General features: G+C 42.5%; 1 protein-coding gene across 1 annotated transcript; it reads right to left on the bottom strand.

Moving 5' to 3' along the window:
- tmem17 (transmembrane protein 17) lies at positions 1–17136 on the bottom strand. The gene is made up of 5 exons (XM_051932599.1): positions 17015–17136; positions 14695–14798; positions 12123–12236; positions 3929–4072; positions 1–357 (listed from the first exon to the last, which is right to left on the bottom strand). Exons 1-5 carry the CDS (start codon positions 17127–17129, stop codon positions 211–213), a joined length of 624 nt encoding a protein of 207 aa, XP_051788559.1. The 5' UTR covers positions 17130–17136; the 3' UTR covers positions 1–210.
- Positions 17137–19030: the final 1894 nt, after the last annotated feature.

A 19030-nucleotide genomic window follows, 5' to 3' on the forward strand; every position in this document is an offset into this window, starting at 1 on the left:
TTGCCTCTTTCAATGAAATCCTTTTATTAAAAAAAATACCTCTTACAGTTTCAATTTATCTTAACAAAAGTACAAAACAATTTCCCATTGAGGGTTAATAAAGTATATCAAATCAAAAATGTCTGCACAGAACTCATACATCTTAAAATATTTTCTTGGCACTAAGAGATGTACAAGACATACCACAATGTCTTTCCTGTGTTGTGTGGATCAGGCTTTGCTCACAGCCCCCCAGTATGCAGCGGGGTCTTCTAGCCTGTCTGGTCTGAGCTCTTGAATACCATCAAACTGTTGCAAGTGAAACCTGCCTTCCAGCTGCCTGACCATCAATCGAAGAGCAAAGAATGCTGACAGGACCTTTGAAAAGAATATCAAATAAAAAAAAATGTGAAAGACTGGCTCTGGTATTGTTTGCATGCAAGCTGAGAACAGTACTGGAATTGTACAACAAATGATAGGTGGATACGAATTTCACCAGGTTTCCTTCAAACTACTTTAAAGTGCATACAAAAACTAAAAACTATAACTTCATCTTGAATTTTTTTTTTTCACATAATTTTAGCAATCCATTCAGGTATTCTTGTTCTGAACCTGCCCTGTCCAATTCAGAGCTGCAATCGTGGAGGCTCATCCGGCAGCATCAGGTGTCGGGCAGGAACCAACCTTGGATAATGCGCCAGTCCACAGCAAACATCCTGACGCCAGCCAATTCACAACCACCAGCTAACCTAACACCACATATTTGGTCAACATCGATTACAATTATTGTCTACATTATGGCGCTATGTCAAATTACACAAGTTTTCCAGTGAGTTTCGCTCATAGCTTTCATTTATATAATCTTAGTGAGTCGATGGTGTGCTCCCTTTGAAGCTGTTTGGGTGATGTGACGTACGAAGCAACTCACTCCAACTAGTGTAAGACTTGCTCACAGAAAATCACACCAGGTTAATTCTGTCTTTAATTTTAGGGTTGGTCTCAGTGAGTAGGACAAACGACAGCCAATGAATGTTCGTCTGGAAGTGCAATGCATATAATGCAATAATGAGGGATAAGGAAAAGTGGTGTTTTGGACCTCGCAAACAGAGGAGAAACTCGACTGTCTGATGTCTTTCGATTTACATACCACAACAGAATAGAAAAAACAAAATAGAGCTGAAATTATGGTTAAACTCGCCATAACTGTTAAACGTTTGTACTGCACAGGCTCTGTCAGGCAGCGCATCACTGGCTGTCACAACAAGAGTTGAGCAGAACTGTGCTGGAAAGTCGTCAGGCAGTGGGTAACGTAAACATGAGAGATCAGAAACTTCTGTCAGCAAGTCTGACACACCCCATAACTAGAAATCATGTAATGTGACATCGGCCTTAGCCACAGATTTGATTTTATGTCTTACAAATTATGGTACTGAATTTAGAATATCCCTGGGATTTTCATGTTAGTCAGTGGGCTTCTCTCCTCACTTAAAAAATCTTAAAAGAGGTGTATCATATCCAACTTAACCATATTCAGGCCCCCATATTCAAGGACACCAACCAGGAAAGGCTTGACTTGCTGCTGGAGAAGGTGTTGGCATGTCCACCAGAGGGCGCTTACCCTGTGGTCTGAATGTGGATCCCAGTGGCCCAGTGCAGTGATGAGGACACCGTGCTGTAAAAATGGCGCCATCCTTTATATAGGTCCCGACTCTCAGTGGTCATCAAAGATTGTAAAGAGTAGGGTGTATCCCAGTGTCCAGGCTAAATTGCCCTCCATGGCCTGGTCATTCTGGCCCCTAATCATCTCGTCTCTAATTTGCTATCTCTCACCACTTTACCACCTAACAGCTCATGTGTGGTGAGTGTACTGGCACAAAAAATGCTTGCCATTGCATAATCCAGGTGGATGATGCACATTAGTGGTGATGTCTGACTGAATGTGTAAAGCACTTTGAGTAGTGAGGAAAGCGCTATATAAATGTAATGTATTATTATTATCCTACTATATAAAAGCGGTCAGGATTGTCCTTCCGTCCCGTGAGTGCAAAGCGTAGCGGTATTCCGCTTATCACAGACTTGCTACTTGCGGTATGAAGTGACGCGATGTGAGCAGAGTTCTGGTGCTCCCATCGTTCCCTTGCTTTTGTGCATGATGCACTGGGAAAAGACAAAATTATGTCTCTGGAAATAATTAATGTTGATGGAGTACAAATGCCTCACCGCGTAGTAAATATCAGGGGAGATGGTGCTTGCTTATTCTCATCTATAGCTTATTAAGTGCATGAAACTCCGTCTTTAGCGGTACAGATTCGGGCTGACATTGTACGACATGTTTTAAGTAATTGGTCAAGGTTTCAGCCATTTACAATGATGCCGTCAGGAATCTCTTATACAAATGAGCTTCAGTATCTCACTGAAATGTCAAAGTCTCAAACTTATGGTACCATTTCTGAGCTAATGGCAGCGGGAGAGTTGTTCCTCTATGAGTTTCAAGTATATTATTATGGAGTCCTACACTCCAAGTTTGGACAGGCACTCGAGGGGATAAAAAAACGTAGGTTTTCGGGAGATGTTATGAATGGGCACTTTGATGTTCTCATTCCCTACATGCCTGATGTACACATGGAGCGCACACAAATTGAGGATAAAAGTCGGTCGCCTTAAAAGGCGGGTGAGCCTAGTTATTTAATAAGTGGCGTCTGTGTGTATGTCCAATTGCTATATCCCTGTCATTCCAAAAAGTTGGCCCATCACAAACATTTTTTGAAATAAAATGCTTTGCATTTGTCATTCCAACAGATGGTGCATCACAAATATTACCACTGCTTTTCACAAATCCTAAACCAAATGTCATATAACTGAGACCTATTAACGCTGAGGTCTATGTTGATAATTGAGATTTCAACCCATCTTAGATGGGCATCACAGTTAATTATGAATATTAATATAACCATGCTTTTGATATTTAGTTGTGAATGCTTTGTCAGCTTGTGCTAAATACATTAGAAAAAATAAAAAAAGAGGTTTGATTTTGTCTTACGTTCCAGGGTGGGCTTGTGTGCATGAAAGCAGACAACCAATAAATTCTCATCCAGAAGTGCAATGAATATAATGCAGGAAAGAGGACTAAGGAGCAAGGGTGTTTGGACCCTCTCAAACAGAAGAGAAACTCATCTGTCTGATGTTGCGTATTTTATGTACTACACGGTACAATAGAATGAAAAAAAAGTAAGAAAAAAAGGGCAGAGGTTGTGGCTGAAGTCGTCGTACTTGTATCCCCCCTTGTACTGCAATAGCTTCATCGGCGTCATGTCTTTGGCTGTAAGAAAAAGCGGCAGGCTCACAATATTTGGAATTGTTAAACTGTGCTGGAAACTTGTTACATATTTGTGTAATTTGACATCTCCTGCGATTTCTTGTTGTGTAATAAGGGATGCAGGTGTTTTGGACCTCAGAAATAAAAGAGTAGCTCGTCTGTCTGATGTTGCTTGTTTTATGTACCATGGCAGAATGGATTAAAAGGAGGCAGAAGCTGTGGCTGAAGTCGCCATACCTGTAAACCCTTTGTATTACAACGGCTTCATCACACATCATGCCATTGGCTGTAAGAAAAAGCAGCAAACTCACGATACTTTGGAATTGTTAAACTGTGCTGGAAAGTTGCCACACATTTGCATAATTTAATATCTCCAGGAATTTCTAGTCGTGTAATCGGACATGATCAGGTAATGAGATCAGCAACTGCAGACGTCAAGTTTGATATCCCCTATGACTAGAAGTCCTGTAATGTGACATCGGCCTAAAGTACAACAGGTTGATGACTGAATTTTCTAGAAATAATAGTAATGGTTCTTCAACCCTTTTACCAACCCCTGTCTCCATGCATTAATTAATAAAATAACAGATCTACTAAAAATATTATATTTAGAAATAATTGTAAGTTACACACCTGGAAAATTAAAAAGAGGGCCAACACGATATGCACACTTCTCTCCAAAGGCTGGATAAGAATTCCCTCATTGAAAAGCAGGAACAGAACCAGTGGAAGCTGCAATAGCAGCGTCAGCAGCCAGAAGCCTGCCAGTTCTGGAACCTTAAAAAGACAAATGGAAATATACTTACACACAATAGCGGGGCCAAACATTGGAATGGACCAAGTATTCTTCTGCTGGATTCTTAATCTGTGTGCAAACCTAATATTTTTGAAATCCAAGGCTTCAGTTAAACTTCCATGATCAAGCTAACCAATATCCCAATGCATGAATGCATACTGTATGTTTGTCTGAGACATCTTAAGATCTTAAAGCTCTAGTAAACTGTTAGCTCGTACTTTACCGAGGGAATATACAGCGGATACAGGAAGTATTCAGAGTCCTCATTTTCTGCACACTTTACTGTGCTGTAGGTTGTGGCGGGACGCCCCTTTGTCACTAGATCCGGGGAAGCAGCCATGCTATGTCCCTCAGAACCTTTGTTGGCAGCCCCCCTGGGTTGTGTCGTGGCCACTTTCGTGGAACACCAGAGCTCATCTTGGTTGGGCTCTGTGGCCTCCGCTAGGGGGAGCTGCATGGCTTAACGAGCACCTGTGGATGGGAGCGCAGCCACACCCGGAAGTGCAGCCACAAGTAGGTCAACGAGCACCTGCAGCACTTCCAGGTGGTCTATAAGAGAAGCCTGCAGCCACTATTCAGGGTGCCAGAGTGGTGGTGGTGGTGGTGATGGTGATGGTGATGGTGATGGTGATGGTGATGGTGATGGTGATGGTGAAGAAGAAGGAGTGGAAGACAAAGAGTGTGATTGTGGTGGTTTTTCTTTGTGTGTGTTTTCAGGACTGTGTTGTGCCTGTGGGGTTCACGGGGAAGACATGCCCCACAGGTGAAGAAAAAATCTTTTTTGTTTATTTTACACGTGTCTCCGTTGTCAGTCTGTGTCAGGTCAGCGCCAACAAGCACCAATATCACACGGTTTAATTTTAAATGCACACGTTTGTCATTTTTGCCCCTCAATATCCCAGAATGCCAATGTGCAAACAAGTTTTCAGAAAGGATTGCAACTTTATTCCAGCCATCCATTGTCCAACCCGCTGAATCCGAACACAGGGTCACGGGGGTCTGCTGGAGCCAATCCCAGCCAACACAGGGCACAAGGCAGGAAACAATCCTGGGCAGGGTGCCAACCCACCGCAGGACACACACAAACACCAAGCACACACTAGGGCCAATTTAGAATCGCCAATCTACCTAACCTGCATGTCTTTGGACTGTGGGAGGAAACCGGAGCGCCCGGACGAAACCCACGCAGACACAGGGAGAACATGCAAATTCCACGCAGGGAGGACCCGGGAAGCGAACCCAGGTCCCCTGGTCTCCCAACTGCGAGGCAGCAGCGCTACCCACTGCACCACCGTGCCGCCCCATTGCAACTTTATTAAAAATCAAAAACTGAAATCTCTCATTCATGTAAGTATTCAGACTGTTAATTCAGTATTATGTTGAAGCCCCTTGGGCAGCAATTACAGTCATGAGTCTTCAAGCAGAAGCTTTATAACGAAGCTAATAACGAAGCACACTGATCCTTAATGTAAGTCCTCAAATGTCTCTATAAGTTTGCATACCTGGCTTTGGGCAGTTTGTTTCATTCTTCCTGGCAGATCATCTCAGGTACTGTTAGATTGGATGGGAAGCATCCATAAACTGCCATCTTCAGGTCTCTCCGCAGACGTTCTATGAAGTTTAAGTCTGGACTTTAGCTGGGCCACTCAGGAACAGCCACTTCAGCATTGTCCTAACTGTATGATTTGGGTCACTGTCATGCTGAAAGTTAAATCATCACCCCAATCATCGGCCAAGTGTGCTCAGGAGCAGGTTTACTTCAAGGAACTCTTTGTTTTTCAGCTGCATTCATCCTTCCCTTGATTCTGTTCAGTTTATTTGTCCCTGCCAATGAGAAAGCACCTCCACAGCATGATGCTGCTTCACCATAGGGATGGCATTAGACAAGTGATCAGAGGCACCTCATCTTCACCAGACATAGTTATGCTGCAAGAGTTATTTTTTGTCTCATCAGACTAGAGATTCTTCTCTTCTTCTCAAGTGTTTTTGCTCAAAAGTAGCTTCTGTCTAGCCTCTCTGCCATAAACACCCGATTGATGGAGTGCTTCTATGATGCTCTTCCTTCAGACAGGTTCTCCCATCTCAGCAGAGAACTTCCGAAGCACTGTTAGAGTGACCACTGAGTTCTTAACCAACTTCCTGACTGTGGTCCTTCTTGCCTGGTTAATACATTTGGCCTGACAGCCAAATCTTGAACCACCAGGATTCTTCCTAAATGTCATCCATTTTACAATTACTGAGTATACTGTGCTACTGGGAACAGTCAAAGCTTTACAAATGGTTTGACCCCCTTGCCCCAATCTGCGTCTCACCCCAATTTGATCATGAAGGTCTACAGAGACTTCCTTGAGCTGCTTTGTTGTCTTGACATGCAGTGTGAATCGTTAGAACTTCTATATATGCGGGGGCATGTGTGCCTTTCTAAACAAAGTGGTGGACTCAAATCAAGTTCTGGACACATTTCAAGGGTCATTAAAGCAAACAGGAGGCACCTGACCATATTCTTTAGAGGGCCACAGCAAAGGGTCTGAATACTTATAGAAGTGAGAGATAATCAGTTTTTAATTTTTAATACATTTGCAAACCTTTCTGAAGGCATGACAATGACCTGAAGCATAAGCCAAGACAATGCTGGACTGCCTGTGGGACAAGTTTGTGACTGTCCTTGAGTGGCCCCGTCAAAGGCCAGATTTAAACCCCCCACAGAAAAAACCTGACAATGGAGCTTGAGAGAATCTGCTAGGAAGAATGGAATAAACTGCCTGTGTGTGGTGTAGTCGTTATAGCTCAGGACTTCCAATCATGAGGTTGTGGGTTCAAATCTGCTACTGACATTGTGTAACCATGAGCAAGTCATTTCACCTGGCTGTGCTCCAATGTGCCAAAATAAATTAAACCAATTTTATCTCACATGTTGTAAGTCGCCTTGGATAAAGCTGAATCGATAAACATAACATCTGACCAATGCGTAACCAGTGTCACATGTGGGGGTGTTGGGGACAGCTGAAGGTTCTAGTGACTGTAATTAGAATACCCCACCAGGGATTGGCATTGTGTTTTAATGAGTTTCTCTCTTTCTCCCTCTGCAGACCAGATGACTGACAGCGATGACATCACTTGCGTCACTTCCGGTGTCTGTCCACCTGGACCCACCTCTTCCTGTCCAGAGGGCTGGAAACCGGAAGCTCCACCATCTCAGCTTGATCCACTTTGAAGTCATGTCTGAAAAGTCCATTGTTTTTGTTTATATTAATTTTTCTTACTAACCAAGGATATGGGGTGCTGGGTTGGACCCCAAATCTTCTTCTCTTGTTGTGTCATTCTCTTACACCGGGCAAGAAGGGCCTTGTTCAGGGAGAAGACTAAGAACCCAATGGTCACGTTAACAGCTTTGGAAGTCCGCTGCTGGGATGGGAGACTCCGTCAGAAGGACGAACTTCTCAGTAACACTCCAGCAGTGGGGCATTTATGGTGGTTTGGCTGACTCTCATTTGGAGTGTGCAAAATGGCATTTAAAGGACTCTGAGAGCATGGGGGAAAAGATTCTCTGGTCTGATGAGACCAAAACGGTGAAGTATGGTGGTGGCATCATCATGCTAATGGGGTGCTTCTCAGTGACAGGGACAGGAAGACTGATCAAAATCGAAGGAAAGATGAATGCACCCAAATTCAAAGAGGTCACTGAAGAAAACTTACTCCATAATGCATGTGACCTCAGACTGGGGCGACAGTTCACCCTTTAGGCATGACAGTGACCTGAAGCATACAGCTAAGACAATGCTGGAGTGCCTGTGGGACAAGTTTGTGACTGTCCTTGAGGAGCCCAGTCAAAGGCCAGACTTAAACCCCCCACAGAAAATACCTGACAATGGCAGTTTACCGATGCTTCCCATCCAGTCTAATGGAGCTTGAGAGGATCTGCTAGGGAAGAAAGGGATAAACTGCCCAAACCCAGGCATGCAGAACTTGTAGAGACTTTGGTATAGCGGGTCTGCGGCTTTAAAAAAAAATAAGGGCCAGGTTTTAAATCCATATAGCCATGTCGTTCTCCGTGGGCGCGATTGCACGACCGCGGGGAGGTAATGAGGTAGTTGGAGTGAGTCGCACCTGTACGTGTGGGTGCGATCGTTCTCAATTGCTTCATTGGCTCCCTGTGGCATGTGATTAAGGCGCTGCACCCACGGAGGCACAGGGAGATGTATATATACGGGCTGACACCAGGAAAAGGGGGATAGGATAGATGGATCGTGATCAAAGAAAAGGACAAAGACAGGGGGGAAAAAGGAGGTTAAGGGACAGGAAAAGCAGTCTTGGAACGTACAATCTGGCCACCTGTAAGAAGGAGACAGCACGAGATGGGGCCCCGCAAAGGAGCGTTTGTTGGTAGCACTCTAGTTCACCCCTGAATGTTCTGTTGGAGTGGGGTGAGCAAGACAGGTGTCCTCCTGAGGGATCTGAGGAGCAACTGCATGAGCGCAAAGGATGAAGGGTGGAGAGCCGACCTCGGATGGTCTGGCAGTGATGTCCATAAGGAAGCCAAGATGGAGGTCAGCTGAAAGGAGCTCGTGGCTGTTGGGTCTCCGCCGGCTGCGGGAGCAATGGGTGAGCCGGGGAATATGAGAGATGGGAGGTGGGCTGAGATCGTAATAAGAGAGACTGCATTTTAACTTATGATTTTAACATTGGGTTTTAATGGATTTATTTATTGATAATTGTTTTTATCCCCACTTTGCACAGTTTTTATGGAATATTTATTGAAAATATGATGCACTGCATTTTTTGTTTGGACACTGTTGTTTTTAAATAAAAGCACATTGGCACTTTTGGAAATATCCCCTGGCTTCATTTGAGAATTATCCTCATATGTCAGCTCATCTCGGTGACATTACCGACGGTGTCAGGTTAAGAGCTCCCAGCAGTCGGATGGGAGAGTGGAGCGGACCTCCATCGTCACAGAAACTTACTCAAGAAGGCTCAAAGTTGCAAAATGGGCTTTTAGACAATACAGAATTAATGGTCTGAATACTTAAATCAGTGAGAGATATCAGTTTTTGATTTTTAATACATTCGCAGACCTTTCTGAAAGCATGTTTTCACTTTGTCACTCTGGGCTATTGAGAAAAAAATTGGAAATTTATCAGTTGATCAATTTCAAGTGAAATTTCTGACACGATTAAGTGGGCTGAGAATGAAGAGGGCTGTATACCTTTTTGAATCCACAGTGTGCCCCCTGCCTGTTTCAAAAAGACAACATTTATTTCTGTTCCAAAGAAATCAGACGTGGGCCATCTCAGTGACTACAGAATTGGTGGCACTCCCTTCTGTAAGTGATAAAATTCTTTAAAAGACTGGAGCTTGAATATATTAAAAGTGATATTCTAGATAGTTTCGACCAATCTGCATATTGTCACAGCAGGCCCACAGAGGATGCCATATCGCCTGCACGTCATACTGACTAAACCTGGATAAGAAAAACTGCTATACAGTGGAACCTCAGTTCACGAACGTCTCGGTACACGTACAAATCGGTTTACGACCAAAAAGTTCGCCAAACTTTTGCCTCGGTTCACGACCACACACTCGGTATACGAACAAGCCAGGTTCCCTTTTGGTTTGTACATGTTCAGTCTCTCCCTGTGCATTTCCTGTGCAGCGAGCAAGAGAGAGAGAGCGAGAGAGTGCGACACTCACACACACACACACACACACACACACACCGCGAGAGAGAGAGTCACGCACACACCCAGACAGGCAAGAGAGAGAGTCGCGCACACACACAGACAGCACGAGACAGAGGCAGACGCGCACACACACAGGCGAGAGAGAGAGTCGCGCACACACACAGACAGCACGAGACAGAGGCAGACGCGCACACACACAGGCGAGAGAGAGGGAGCGCGCTAGAGAGACACACACACAGGCGCTCCAGGCTCGCAAAAGAGAGACACACGCACAGGCGCGCACGAGAGAGGGAGGACTGGATGCATAAGGTAGAGAAGGCTTGTTTTTGTTTTCACTTCTGTTTACAGCGATCGGTTCATAGCCTGCATTGTTGCAATGTTACTTTTCTTGATGGTTTATTAAATTGCGGATTTTTCAAATGATCATTTTTTCCCCTGTGCTTAAAACTCATTAAAAAAAAGTGTTTTTAGCGAGCGGTTCCTAGCACTATAGCGCAAACTATTGCAGTGTTAGTTTTCTCTGTTGTTCAAGGTTTTCTCAGTGTTATTCAATGTTTTTACATTTAGTTTACTATTACGCTGTGCATTCTATGGTGTGATTAACTATATTTGTGCTTAAAAATTTAAAAATATATATATATTTACATACAGTTCATACGGTCTGGAATGGATTAATTGTATTTATATACAATCCTATGGGGGAAATTGCTTCGGTTCATGACCAAATCGGTTTATGACCAGAGTTTTGGAACGAATTATGGTCGTGAACCGAGGTTCCACTGTACCAGAGTACTGTTTATAGCTCAACGTTTAATACTGTTGGACCACCAAAGATGACCACCAAGCTACTAGATTTGGGCCTAAGCTGAAAGAGTGAATCTTGGACTTTTGATCTGGCAGACCTTAGCAAATGCTGACAGACAGCCTCACTTCCTCGCACTGGGTAGAGTGCTGTGCCCCCTTGTACTTTTCATTCACCCAGGATTATGTGGCCAGATGCGGCTCTTGTTCCATCATTAAATTTGATGATGACATCACTATCATAAACACAATCACCAACAAAGATGAGGCAGCTTACGAAGAAGAGACTTGTCTTCTGACACAATATAACTAAGACACCAATATCTCCCTCAGTGTCAGCAGGACTTCAGAGGCTTCTACTGCATTCACATGCTATTCGAGTTTCTGTGTTGGAAATTCCATGTGTTCCAATGCCTTATGAATTGTGGGGACAAGGTATGAAAAGTATTGTCAATACTACTTGGTGTGATTAAAACGTGTGTAAATTCCCTCAAAAGAAAGTCTGCAATGTTCACTTTAATCACGACGTCTGAATTCTTTGTCATGTTAAACTGTGGAGCAGAGGAGGAAATAAAGTAAAAATGATTTCCAATGGTCCCAAACATTAAGGAGGACGCTGTGTACATTGTAGCAGGGAAACAGGCATCCCGGCTGGAAAGGAGAATGGTTTCTTACCCAGACAGGATTGGCTGGCTGGCTGGCTGGATGAAAAAATAAATTTGTGCCCAGCCTGTTGTGGCAGGTGGCCAGAATCCTTACCCAGCCAGGACGCCCAAGGTGTAGAAGGACAGGGGGTGAGAGTATTATCAGAACAGTTTCTCCCCCGGGCCAATAGTAGGCAGCCCCCTTGGTTTCCAGTGGGGCAACAGGTTATGAGCATGCGCCATGGGGCACATGGACCTTTCCAGGGCCTTATTTGGTCACACTTCCGCCACACAGTAGCTCATTAGGCACCTGGAGTCCTTCCAGGTGCCCTATAAAAAGGAGCCACCTCACTCCATAAGTTGGCCAGAGTCGGGAGGAGGAGAGGACAAAGCCTGAGGAGGAGTGGAAGGAGAAGGACTGGCGGCAAGAAGGGACTGAATGGTATTGATGTGTTGTATTGACTGGTATTTTGGGCACTTCAAACTGTAAATAAACGTGTGTAGTGTGGCAAAACCTGTCTGTGTCCAGGTTAGGGTGGCGGTACACCCCCTAGTGGCACACACTGTGTATTATAATGGATGGGAGCAGCAGAAGCCGGAAATTGGGAGCAGTTCCTCCTCCTCTACAGCAGGTGGCAAGAGGCAGACAAGATCCTCTCTGACGATGTTCTGCTTATTTGCCTCTAACTCTAATTTGAGGTATCTGAGGTAGTGCAAAATTTTAATTTATGTTTATTTACATTATATAGATACTACTTAAATGAAGATCAAATCTTGATATGTTTGCATATGTGAAAACAAGAAAAACTGCTTTCACGGGGTGTACAAAACTGTGCCGGTGTAAGACCATAAACTCAGTATATGATCGGCCTGTGCTTTCCATGAATGGCAGTTTTAAGACTTACTTTTTCTTGAAGGTTGCCTGTGTAGCCAAGGTACAGTCGTATGATCTCGATAATTGTCATCACAATCAGAATGGTTATTAGGATGAATTTGTAGTAATCCTGCAGGACAGGGTACTGCGAACAGACAGGAAACACAGTTTGGGATAAGTCAGGCTTTACTGCAAAATGAAGCTGACCGATACACATTTTTGAGACGCCAAAACCCACTTTCAAATGTTTCAGCCAAAAGCTCTTCATGCCAATTGTGTATCTACAATATATTATAACCATGTTACTATACACCCATCCAATGATGAATTTCTTGTAATCTCACGCTGGGTGATCGAGTTATTTTGTTCTGCAGCACCTCACCTGTTTATCTTACACAGTTGTCTTGGATCGTTTCATAATTGAAAACGTATCAATCAAATGATTGATTGCTTTTCACTACGGTATGCAATTTTTGGGTCAGTTTAAAATATAATAAACATGCGTATTGCTTTTTAATTTGTGTCCATAGATCGTGGGTCTTAACTAAAAGCTGCAACCACTACGCAAAAATGCAATATGTTACAAGTGGAATGCCCCTTACCCCAATTGTTGACGCCCCTCGCCCCACCCTGTGATGCTGATTGGTCATTTGATTACATTCATTCATTCTGATTAATGTGTGGTCCTGAATTGAAATGCAATACGTTTGCTTTGCTTTTAGTTATGATATGCAATCTACGGTCATGAATTTATAATGTAGTACATATTTGTATTGCATTTTAAATGGACATGAAAATTTCATGGTGTAATTAGAACATTTGAGTACTGAGAAAAGTGCTATATAAATGTAATGAATTATTATTATTACTATTATCAGAAAATTGTGATGAGAACTGGTCACTCAGCCTGACAAGCTCATCCATCCTATTCTCCTAGGTTGTCCAAAATAACTTCAAGTCAAGATCTGTGGGTCCCTAAAGTGCTACAGTCCACCACATTACTTGGTCATTTATCTCATGTGCCTGTGGTTGTCTGCACACAGTAGAGGATCATAGGACTCAGTAGCGCAGGGTCCAGGTTGGCTCTTTTTGAGGCCTTCACCTTGTCCATTACATTTTGTGTCTGGTTTTCACAATGACTATACAACAAGAAAGATCGATTTTAGATGATGAAGTGCTAGGGGGGACTTCTTCCTGTCAGTTTTCTTGCTGGTCATGGGTGAGATACTGGGAAAGCAATACCTTGTTTTCACTGCCCAGATTTAATGTGTCTGAGTTTGACATCATATACAGTGGCAAGAAAAAGATTGTGAACCCTCTGGAAATAACCATGCTTCCACCTTAATAAAAGGATAGGTGCCTGTGTGTTCGTCTGGTTGCTATGTCTCTGTCATTCCAATAGATGGCGCATCAAAAACATTTTTAATAATAAAATGTATTGCATTTGTCATTCCAACAGATGGTGCAACACAAACATTAACTCTGCTTTTACGAAATCCATACTAAATGGCAGAACAGTAGCGATAACAATAGCGATATGCATTACATTTGTCATTCCAACACATGGTTCTTCATAAACATTTGCAGTAAGAAAATGCATTGCATTTGTCATTCTAATAGTTGGCACATCAAAAACATTAACACTGCTTTTACAAATGGCATATAACAGTTGAGATATGCATTGCATTTGTCATTCCAACACATGGTGCTTCATAAACATTTGCAGTAATGAAATCCATTGCATTTGTCATTTCAACATATGCTGCATCAAAAACATTAACACTGGTTTTACAAATCTCCTACCAAATGACATTTAACAGTAGAGATACATATTGCATTTTTTATTCCAACACATGGTGCTTCATAAACATTTGCAGTAATAAAATGCTTTGCATTTGTCATTTCAACACATGGTGTGTCGAACATTTGTAGTAGCAAAATGCATTGCGCCTCACAATAAGGAGACCTGGGTTCGCTTCCCGGGTACTCCCTGCGTGGAGTTTGCATGTTCTCCCCATGTCTGCGTGGGTTTCCTCCTACAGGCCAAAGACATGCAGGTTACGTGCATTGGTGATCCTAAATTTTCTCTAGTGTGTGCTTGGTGTGTGTGTGTGTGTGTGCCCTGTGGTGGGCTGACGCCCTCAGGAAGGGGTTTGTTCCTGCCTTGCGCCCTGTGTTGGCTGGGATTGGCTCCAGCAGACCCCTGTGACCCTGTGTTAGGATATTGCAGGTTGGACTATGACTGACTGACTGACTGACTGAAAATGCATTGCATTTGTCATTCCAACTGATGGCATCACAAATATTAATTCTATTTTTACAATAATGAAAAGCAATCAATCTTTTTTTTTTGTATTTTTTTAAATTATGACACAATAAAACCCTGCCAAATTAAAGGCACCACATGCATATGCTTTGTATTGCAGCATAGGTAACACTTTGGATTGTATTTCATTTTGGCACAAATAATCCTCCATACATTTTCATGCACCACCCAGCAGTAGTTCGATTAAAATGGTATTAAAGATGTTAAACTGATATCCGCAAGACACACAGAAAGAGAGCAAAAAGAGACTCTTTGAATAAGTTTCAAGAGTTACAACCTTCAACTGCAGCATGACCACTTCTGACAACCACCAGCACGGGAAGAAGAAGGCATTGAAGTAGAGAGACATTTGAAGAGGTAGACTGGAAACAACTTCATTGCCTGAAAAATAAAAAGAATAAGAAAAGAACATACTTGTGGGTGATCAAAAGCCATCTTTACATACAATGCAAGTTTCACTTTAAAAGTTTTGACACAGTAAGAGCACAGCCTATTCCAATAATATTTTAAAGCTCTGAATTTTATTCAATTTACTTAACTATTCTTCATATATCTTACTACGTGAATCAGTGCCAATCGAAGCCCATTTGGAGCTCTGTGGCACACAGTGCCCCTTCAGTTACATAAACAGCACCCCTCTGTGAGCGTGTGCCCTTTAACTTCCCTAATTTTTTTTTTTTGGCTACCCATGTCATGCATACATAAATCCACTAATGACCACATGGCACATTGAACCTTTTATTGTGTTATATATCGTTATCCACCATAAATAAAAGGTACATGTCTGTGTGTCTGTATGTCCGTCTGGTTTCTATGCCTCTGTCATTCCAGAATATGGCACATCACAAACATTTGCAGTAATAAAATGCATTGCATTTTTCATTCCAACAGAGGGTGCATTACAAACATTAATGCCATTTTTGCAAATCCTGTACCAAAGGGCATATAACAGATGCAATTGCATTGCATTTTCATTCCTACAGATGGTGCATCACAAACATTAATACTACTTTTGCAAATCCTGCACCAAATGGCATAAAACAGAGAAATTTGCATTGAACTTTTCATTCCAACAGATGGTGCATCACAAACATTTGTAGTAATGCATTCCATTACTCTCCACATTATGCACAGTGCTGCTGTGATAATCACTGGCTCCCTGAGACCCTTAATTGGGTGGATTAAATTTACTCCTCAGCATATGCAGGATGAAATGTTTATCTATGTGTTTTGTTCAGTTCTTGACTCGACTGCACATACGCACATTGTTAATCTAACCATCCCTACCTGTCACAGAATATCCATAGCATGATGATACTGACCACACCTGTCAACATTTTTTGTGTAATAACACAATAATTTAGCAAATTATTGCAGTAATTATTGAGAAATAACTACATAGCAAATGAACACCATCATTCTGCAAAACAACTCCAGGTTTGGGAGATGGGGGGAGGGAAATTGTGGGAATAAGTTTCCGTACAGTATAGCTACATAGGTGGTTTAGTTCTGTATCCCTCATAATTTTGTATAAACAATGCCATTTTGATGTAATAATTATAAAAAGTTCTTACATTTATATAGCACTTTTCTCACTAGTTAAAGCGCTTCAGTGAGTGGAAAGCCACTTCAACTACCACTAATGTGCAGCATCCACCTGGACGACGCGACAGCAGCTATTTTGGCAACAGTACGCTCACCACACATGAGCCGTTAGATGGTATGGTGAGAGATTCAGTAGTTTACCAATTAGAGACACAGAATGATTAGGGGACCGGAACGACCAGGCTATGGTGGGACAATTAGCCAGGACATCGGGATACAACCTCCTCTTTAAAAAGAATACCCAGGGATCTTTAATGACCACAGATGGTTGGAGCCTCAGTTTTACATCTCACTGCTCTGGGGCATTGGGATCCACAAACAGACCTCAGGGTAAGCGCCCCATGCTGACCTCACCAACACCTCTTCCAGCAGCAACAAAAGGTTTTCCTAGATGGTCTCCCATCCAAATACTGGCAGGGCCTGAACATGCTTGGCATTAGATAGATAGATAGATAGATAGATAGATAGATAGATAGATAGATAGATAGATAGATAGATAGATAGATAGATACTTTATTAATCCCAAGGGGAAATTAGGTGGATTACCTCTTCTGAAGTGCATGTGGTATGGCTCCAATGGTCCCTTTACTGTAGCCCCTTTGATCAATTTTAGGGTCTTAGAGAGCTCAAGTCTATCCTGCTGACATTGGGATGCCCACAGAAGCACACACCCAGCTGGCAGAAAACATTCATTGACACACACTGACATCTGCCATCAGTCTTACAATGTGAATTTCAAACCAGAGTGGAAGCCTACAAACGCAAACGGAGAACATGCTAACGCCACAGTGATCGGCCGTGCTTCAAGGCCAGTCTTGCTGACTATTATGCCACCTGTACTTTTAATGCTACCTAAAAAAAAACACTCCCTACATGCGCGCAACCGAAACTTGTAAAAGATACGCTGACAAAGGATGTGAACCATCCGATATTTTACGGATACGAAATGGCCAGACATGCAATCAAATCACTCAAAAGCAGCTGCCTCTTACTAGTTTTGATCACGGTGAAGTCTTCTCCAGGTGCAGGTACGGTTCGGTTCTGCTCGGTTAGCAAAGTTACTGACAAATCCTGGAGACGCCGCCTGATGGGCTCAGGCAGCGACATGTTTGGCGGGGAGGAAACAAAGTGACGTGAATCGCGAAGCAGTGGCTTGTAAAAAGCAGCGTGAAACTCCTCCCACTTTATCTGTGATATATAATCTATTTATATATGTTTTACACAAAAACGAAATATCTTAACCATTTCTGTCGATCAGGAATTGCATAGATTATTTCCATTACGAACAGCGCATGTTAGTTTCTCACCGTTGACGGTGTGACTTTATGCGGAATCTACTGCAGCCAATGCGAAAACTGGCTGCACATGGAGAATGTTTGGTGACCAGAGTTGCTTGGCAACTAAAGAACGGTTTGGCTAAGTACGTGGGCATGCGCATTCCGTACTTCATGTTTCAAGCCGCAGATATGAAACGCCGAAGTAGATAGATAGATAGATAGATAGATAGATAGATAGATAGATAGATAGATAGATAGATAGATAGATAGATAGATAGATAGATAGATAGATAGATAGATACTTTATTAATCCCAATGGGAAATTCACATTCTTCTGCAGCAGCATACTGATACAATAAATAATATTAAATTAAAGAATGATAATAATACAGGTGAAAAACAGACAATAACTATGTATAATGTTAAATATTAACGTTTACCCCCCCTGGTGGAATTAAAGAGTCGCATAGTTTGGGGGAGGAACGATCTCCTCAATCTGTCTGTGGAGCAGGACAGTGACAGCAGTCTGTCACTGAAGCTGCTCTTCTGTCTGGAGATGACATTATTTAGTGGATGCAGTGGATTCTCCCTAATTGATAGGAGTCTGCTGAGCGCCCTTCGCTCTGCCACAGATGTTAAACTGTCCAGCTCCATGCCAACAATAGAGCCTGCCTTCCTCACCAGTTTGTCCAGGCGTGAGGTGTCTTTCCTCTTAATGCTGCCTCTCCAGCACACCACTGCGTAGAAGAGGGCGCTCGCCACAACTGTTTGATAGAACATCTGCAGCATCTTATTGCAGATGTTGAAGGAAGCCAGCCTTCTAAGGAAGTATAACCGGCTTTGTCCTTTCTTGCACAGCGCATCAGTATTGGCAGTCCAGTCTAATTTATCATCCAGCTGCACTCCCAGATATTTATATGTCTGCACCATCTGCACACAGTCACCTTTGATGATCACTGGGTCTATGAGGGGTCTGGGCCTCCTAAAATCCACCACCAGCTCCTTGGTTTTGCTGGTGTTCAGGTGTAGGTGGTTTGAGTCGGACCATTTAACAAAGTCATTGATTAGGTCCCTATACTCCTCCTCCAGCCCATTCCTGATACAGCCCACGATAGCAGTGTCATCAGCGAACTTTTGCACATGGCAGGACTCCGAGTTGTATTGGTAGCTCCTGGATCTGAGAATGGCATTGTAAAAACATTTTTCATTTTCACAAATAATCATTTAGATAATTATAGCAATCCAAATGTTATAATTTTTCAACGTAATTATGAGCGCAGATACGTACTTCTATGTAATGAAAGACTTAATTCTATGCACCAGTAATGTAGGTGTTACATTACTGCTAGTGTGTTCCTAAACTTCGGTTTATTTTCCCTTTTCTATCATTTTTGTTTATATTGTTATTTGTTTCGTGCATTTATTGTGATTATTATATTTTGTTAATATCCATTAAATTTATTACTTACAGTGGATTCACAAAGTTTTCAGACCTCTTTGCTTTCTGCACACTTCATTGCATTTTAGATTTAAATTTAAAAGGATACATTTCTCATTTTTGCCCATTAATCTACACTCAACAACCCATAATGCCAAAGTGAGAACATGTTTCAAAAAGGTCTGCAAATTTATTAAAAATGAAAAACTCAGATCTCTCATTCTTATAAGTGCTCAGACTCTTGGCTGAGACACTCCAAATTTTGGTCAGGTCATTCTCTTTGCTTTAATTCT

This window comes from Erpetoichthys calabaricus, chromosome 10 (genome assembly GCF_900747795.2).
Source record: "Erpetoichthys calabaricus chromosome 10, fErpCal1.3, whole genome shotgun sequence".
Classification (NCBI taxonomy): Eukaryota; Metazoa; Chordata; class Cladistia; order Polypteriformes; family Polypteridae; genus Erpetoichthys; species Erpetoichthys calabaricus.

Excerpts from the sequence above, each read along its gene's own strand:
- tmem17 (XM_051932599.1), bottom strand. The coding sequence starts at position 17,129 with ATGTCGCTGCCTGAGCCCATCAGGCGGCGTCTCCAGGATTTGTCAGTA. Across the intron at positions 14,799-17,014 it reads CTTCACCGTGATCAAAACTA|GCAATGAAGTTGTTTCCAGT; the intron begins GTAAGAGGCAGC and ends TTTATTTTTCAG. Across the intron at positions 4,073-12,122 it reads CAGGCAACCTTCAAGAAAAA|GTTCCAGAACTGGCAGGCTT; the intron begins GTAAGTCTTAAA and ends TGTCTTTTTAAG.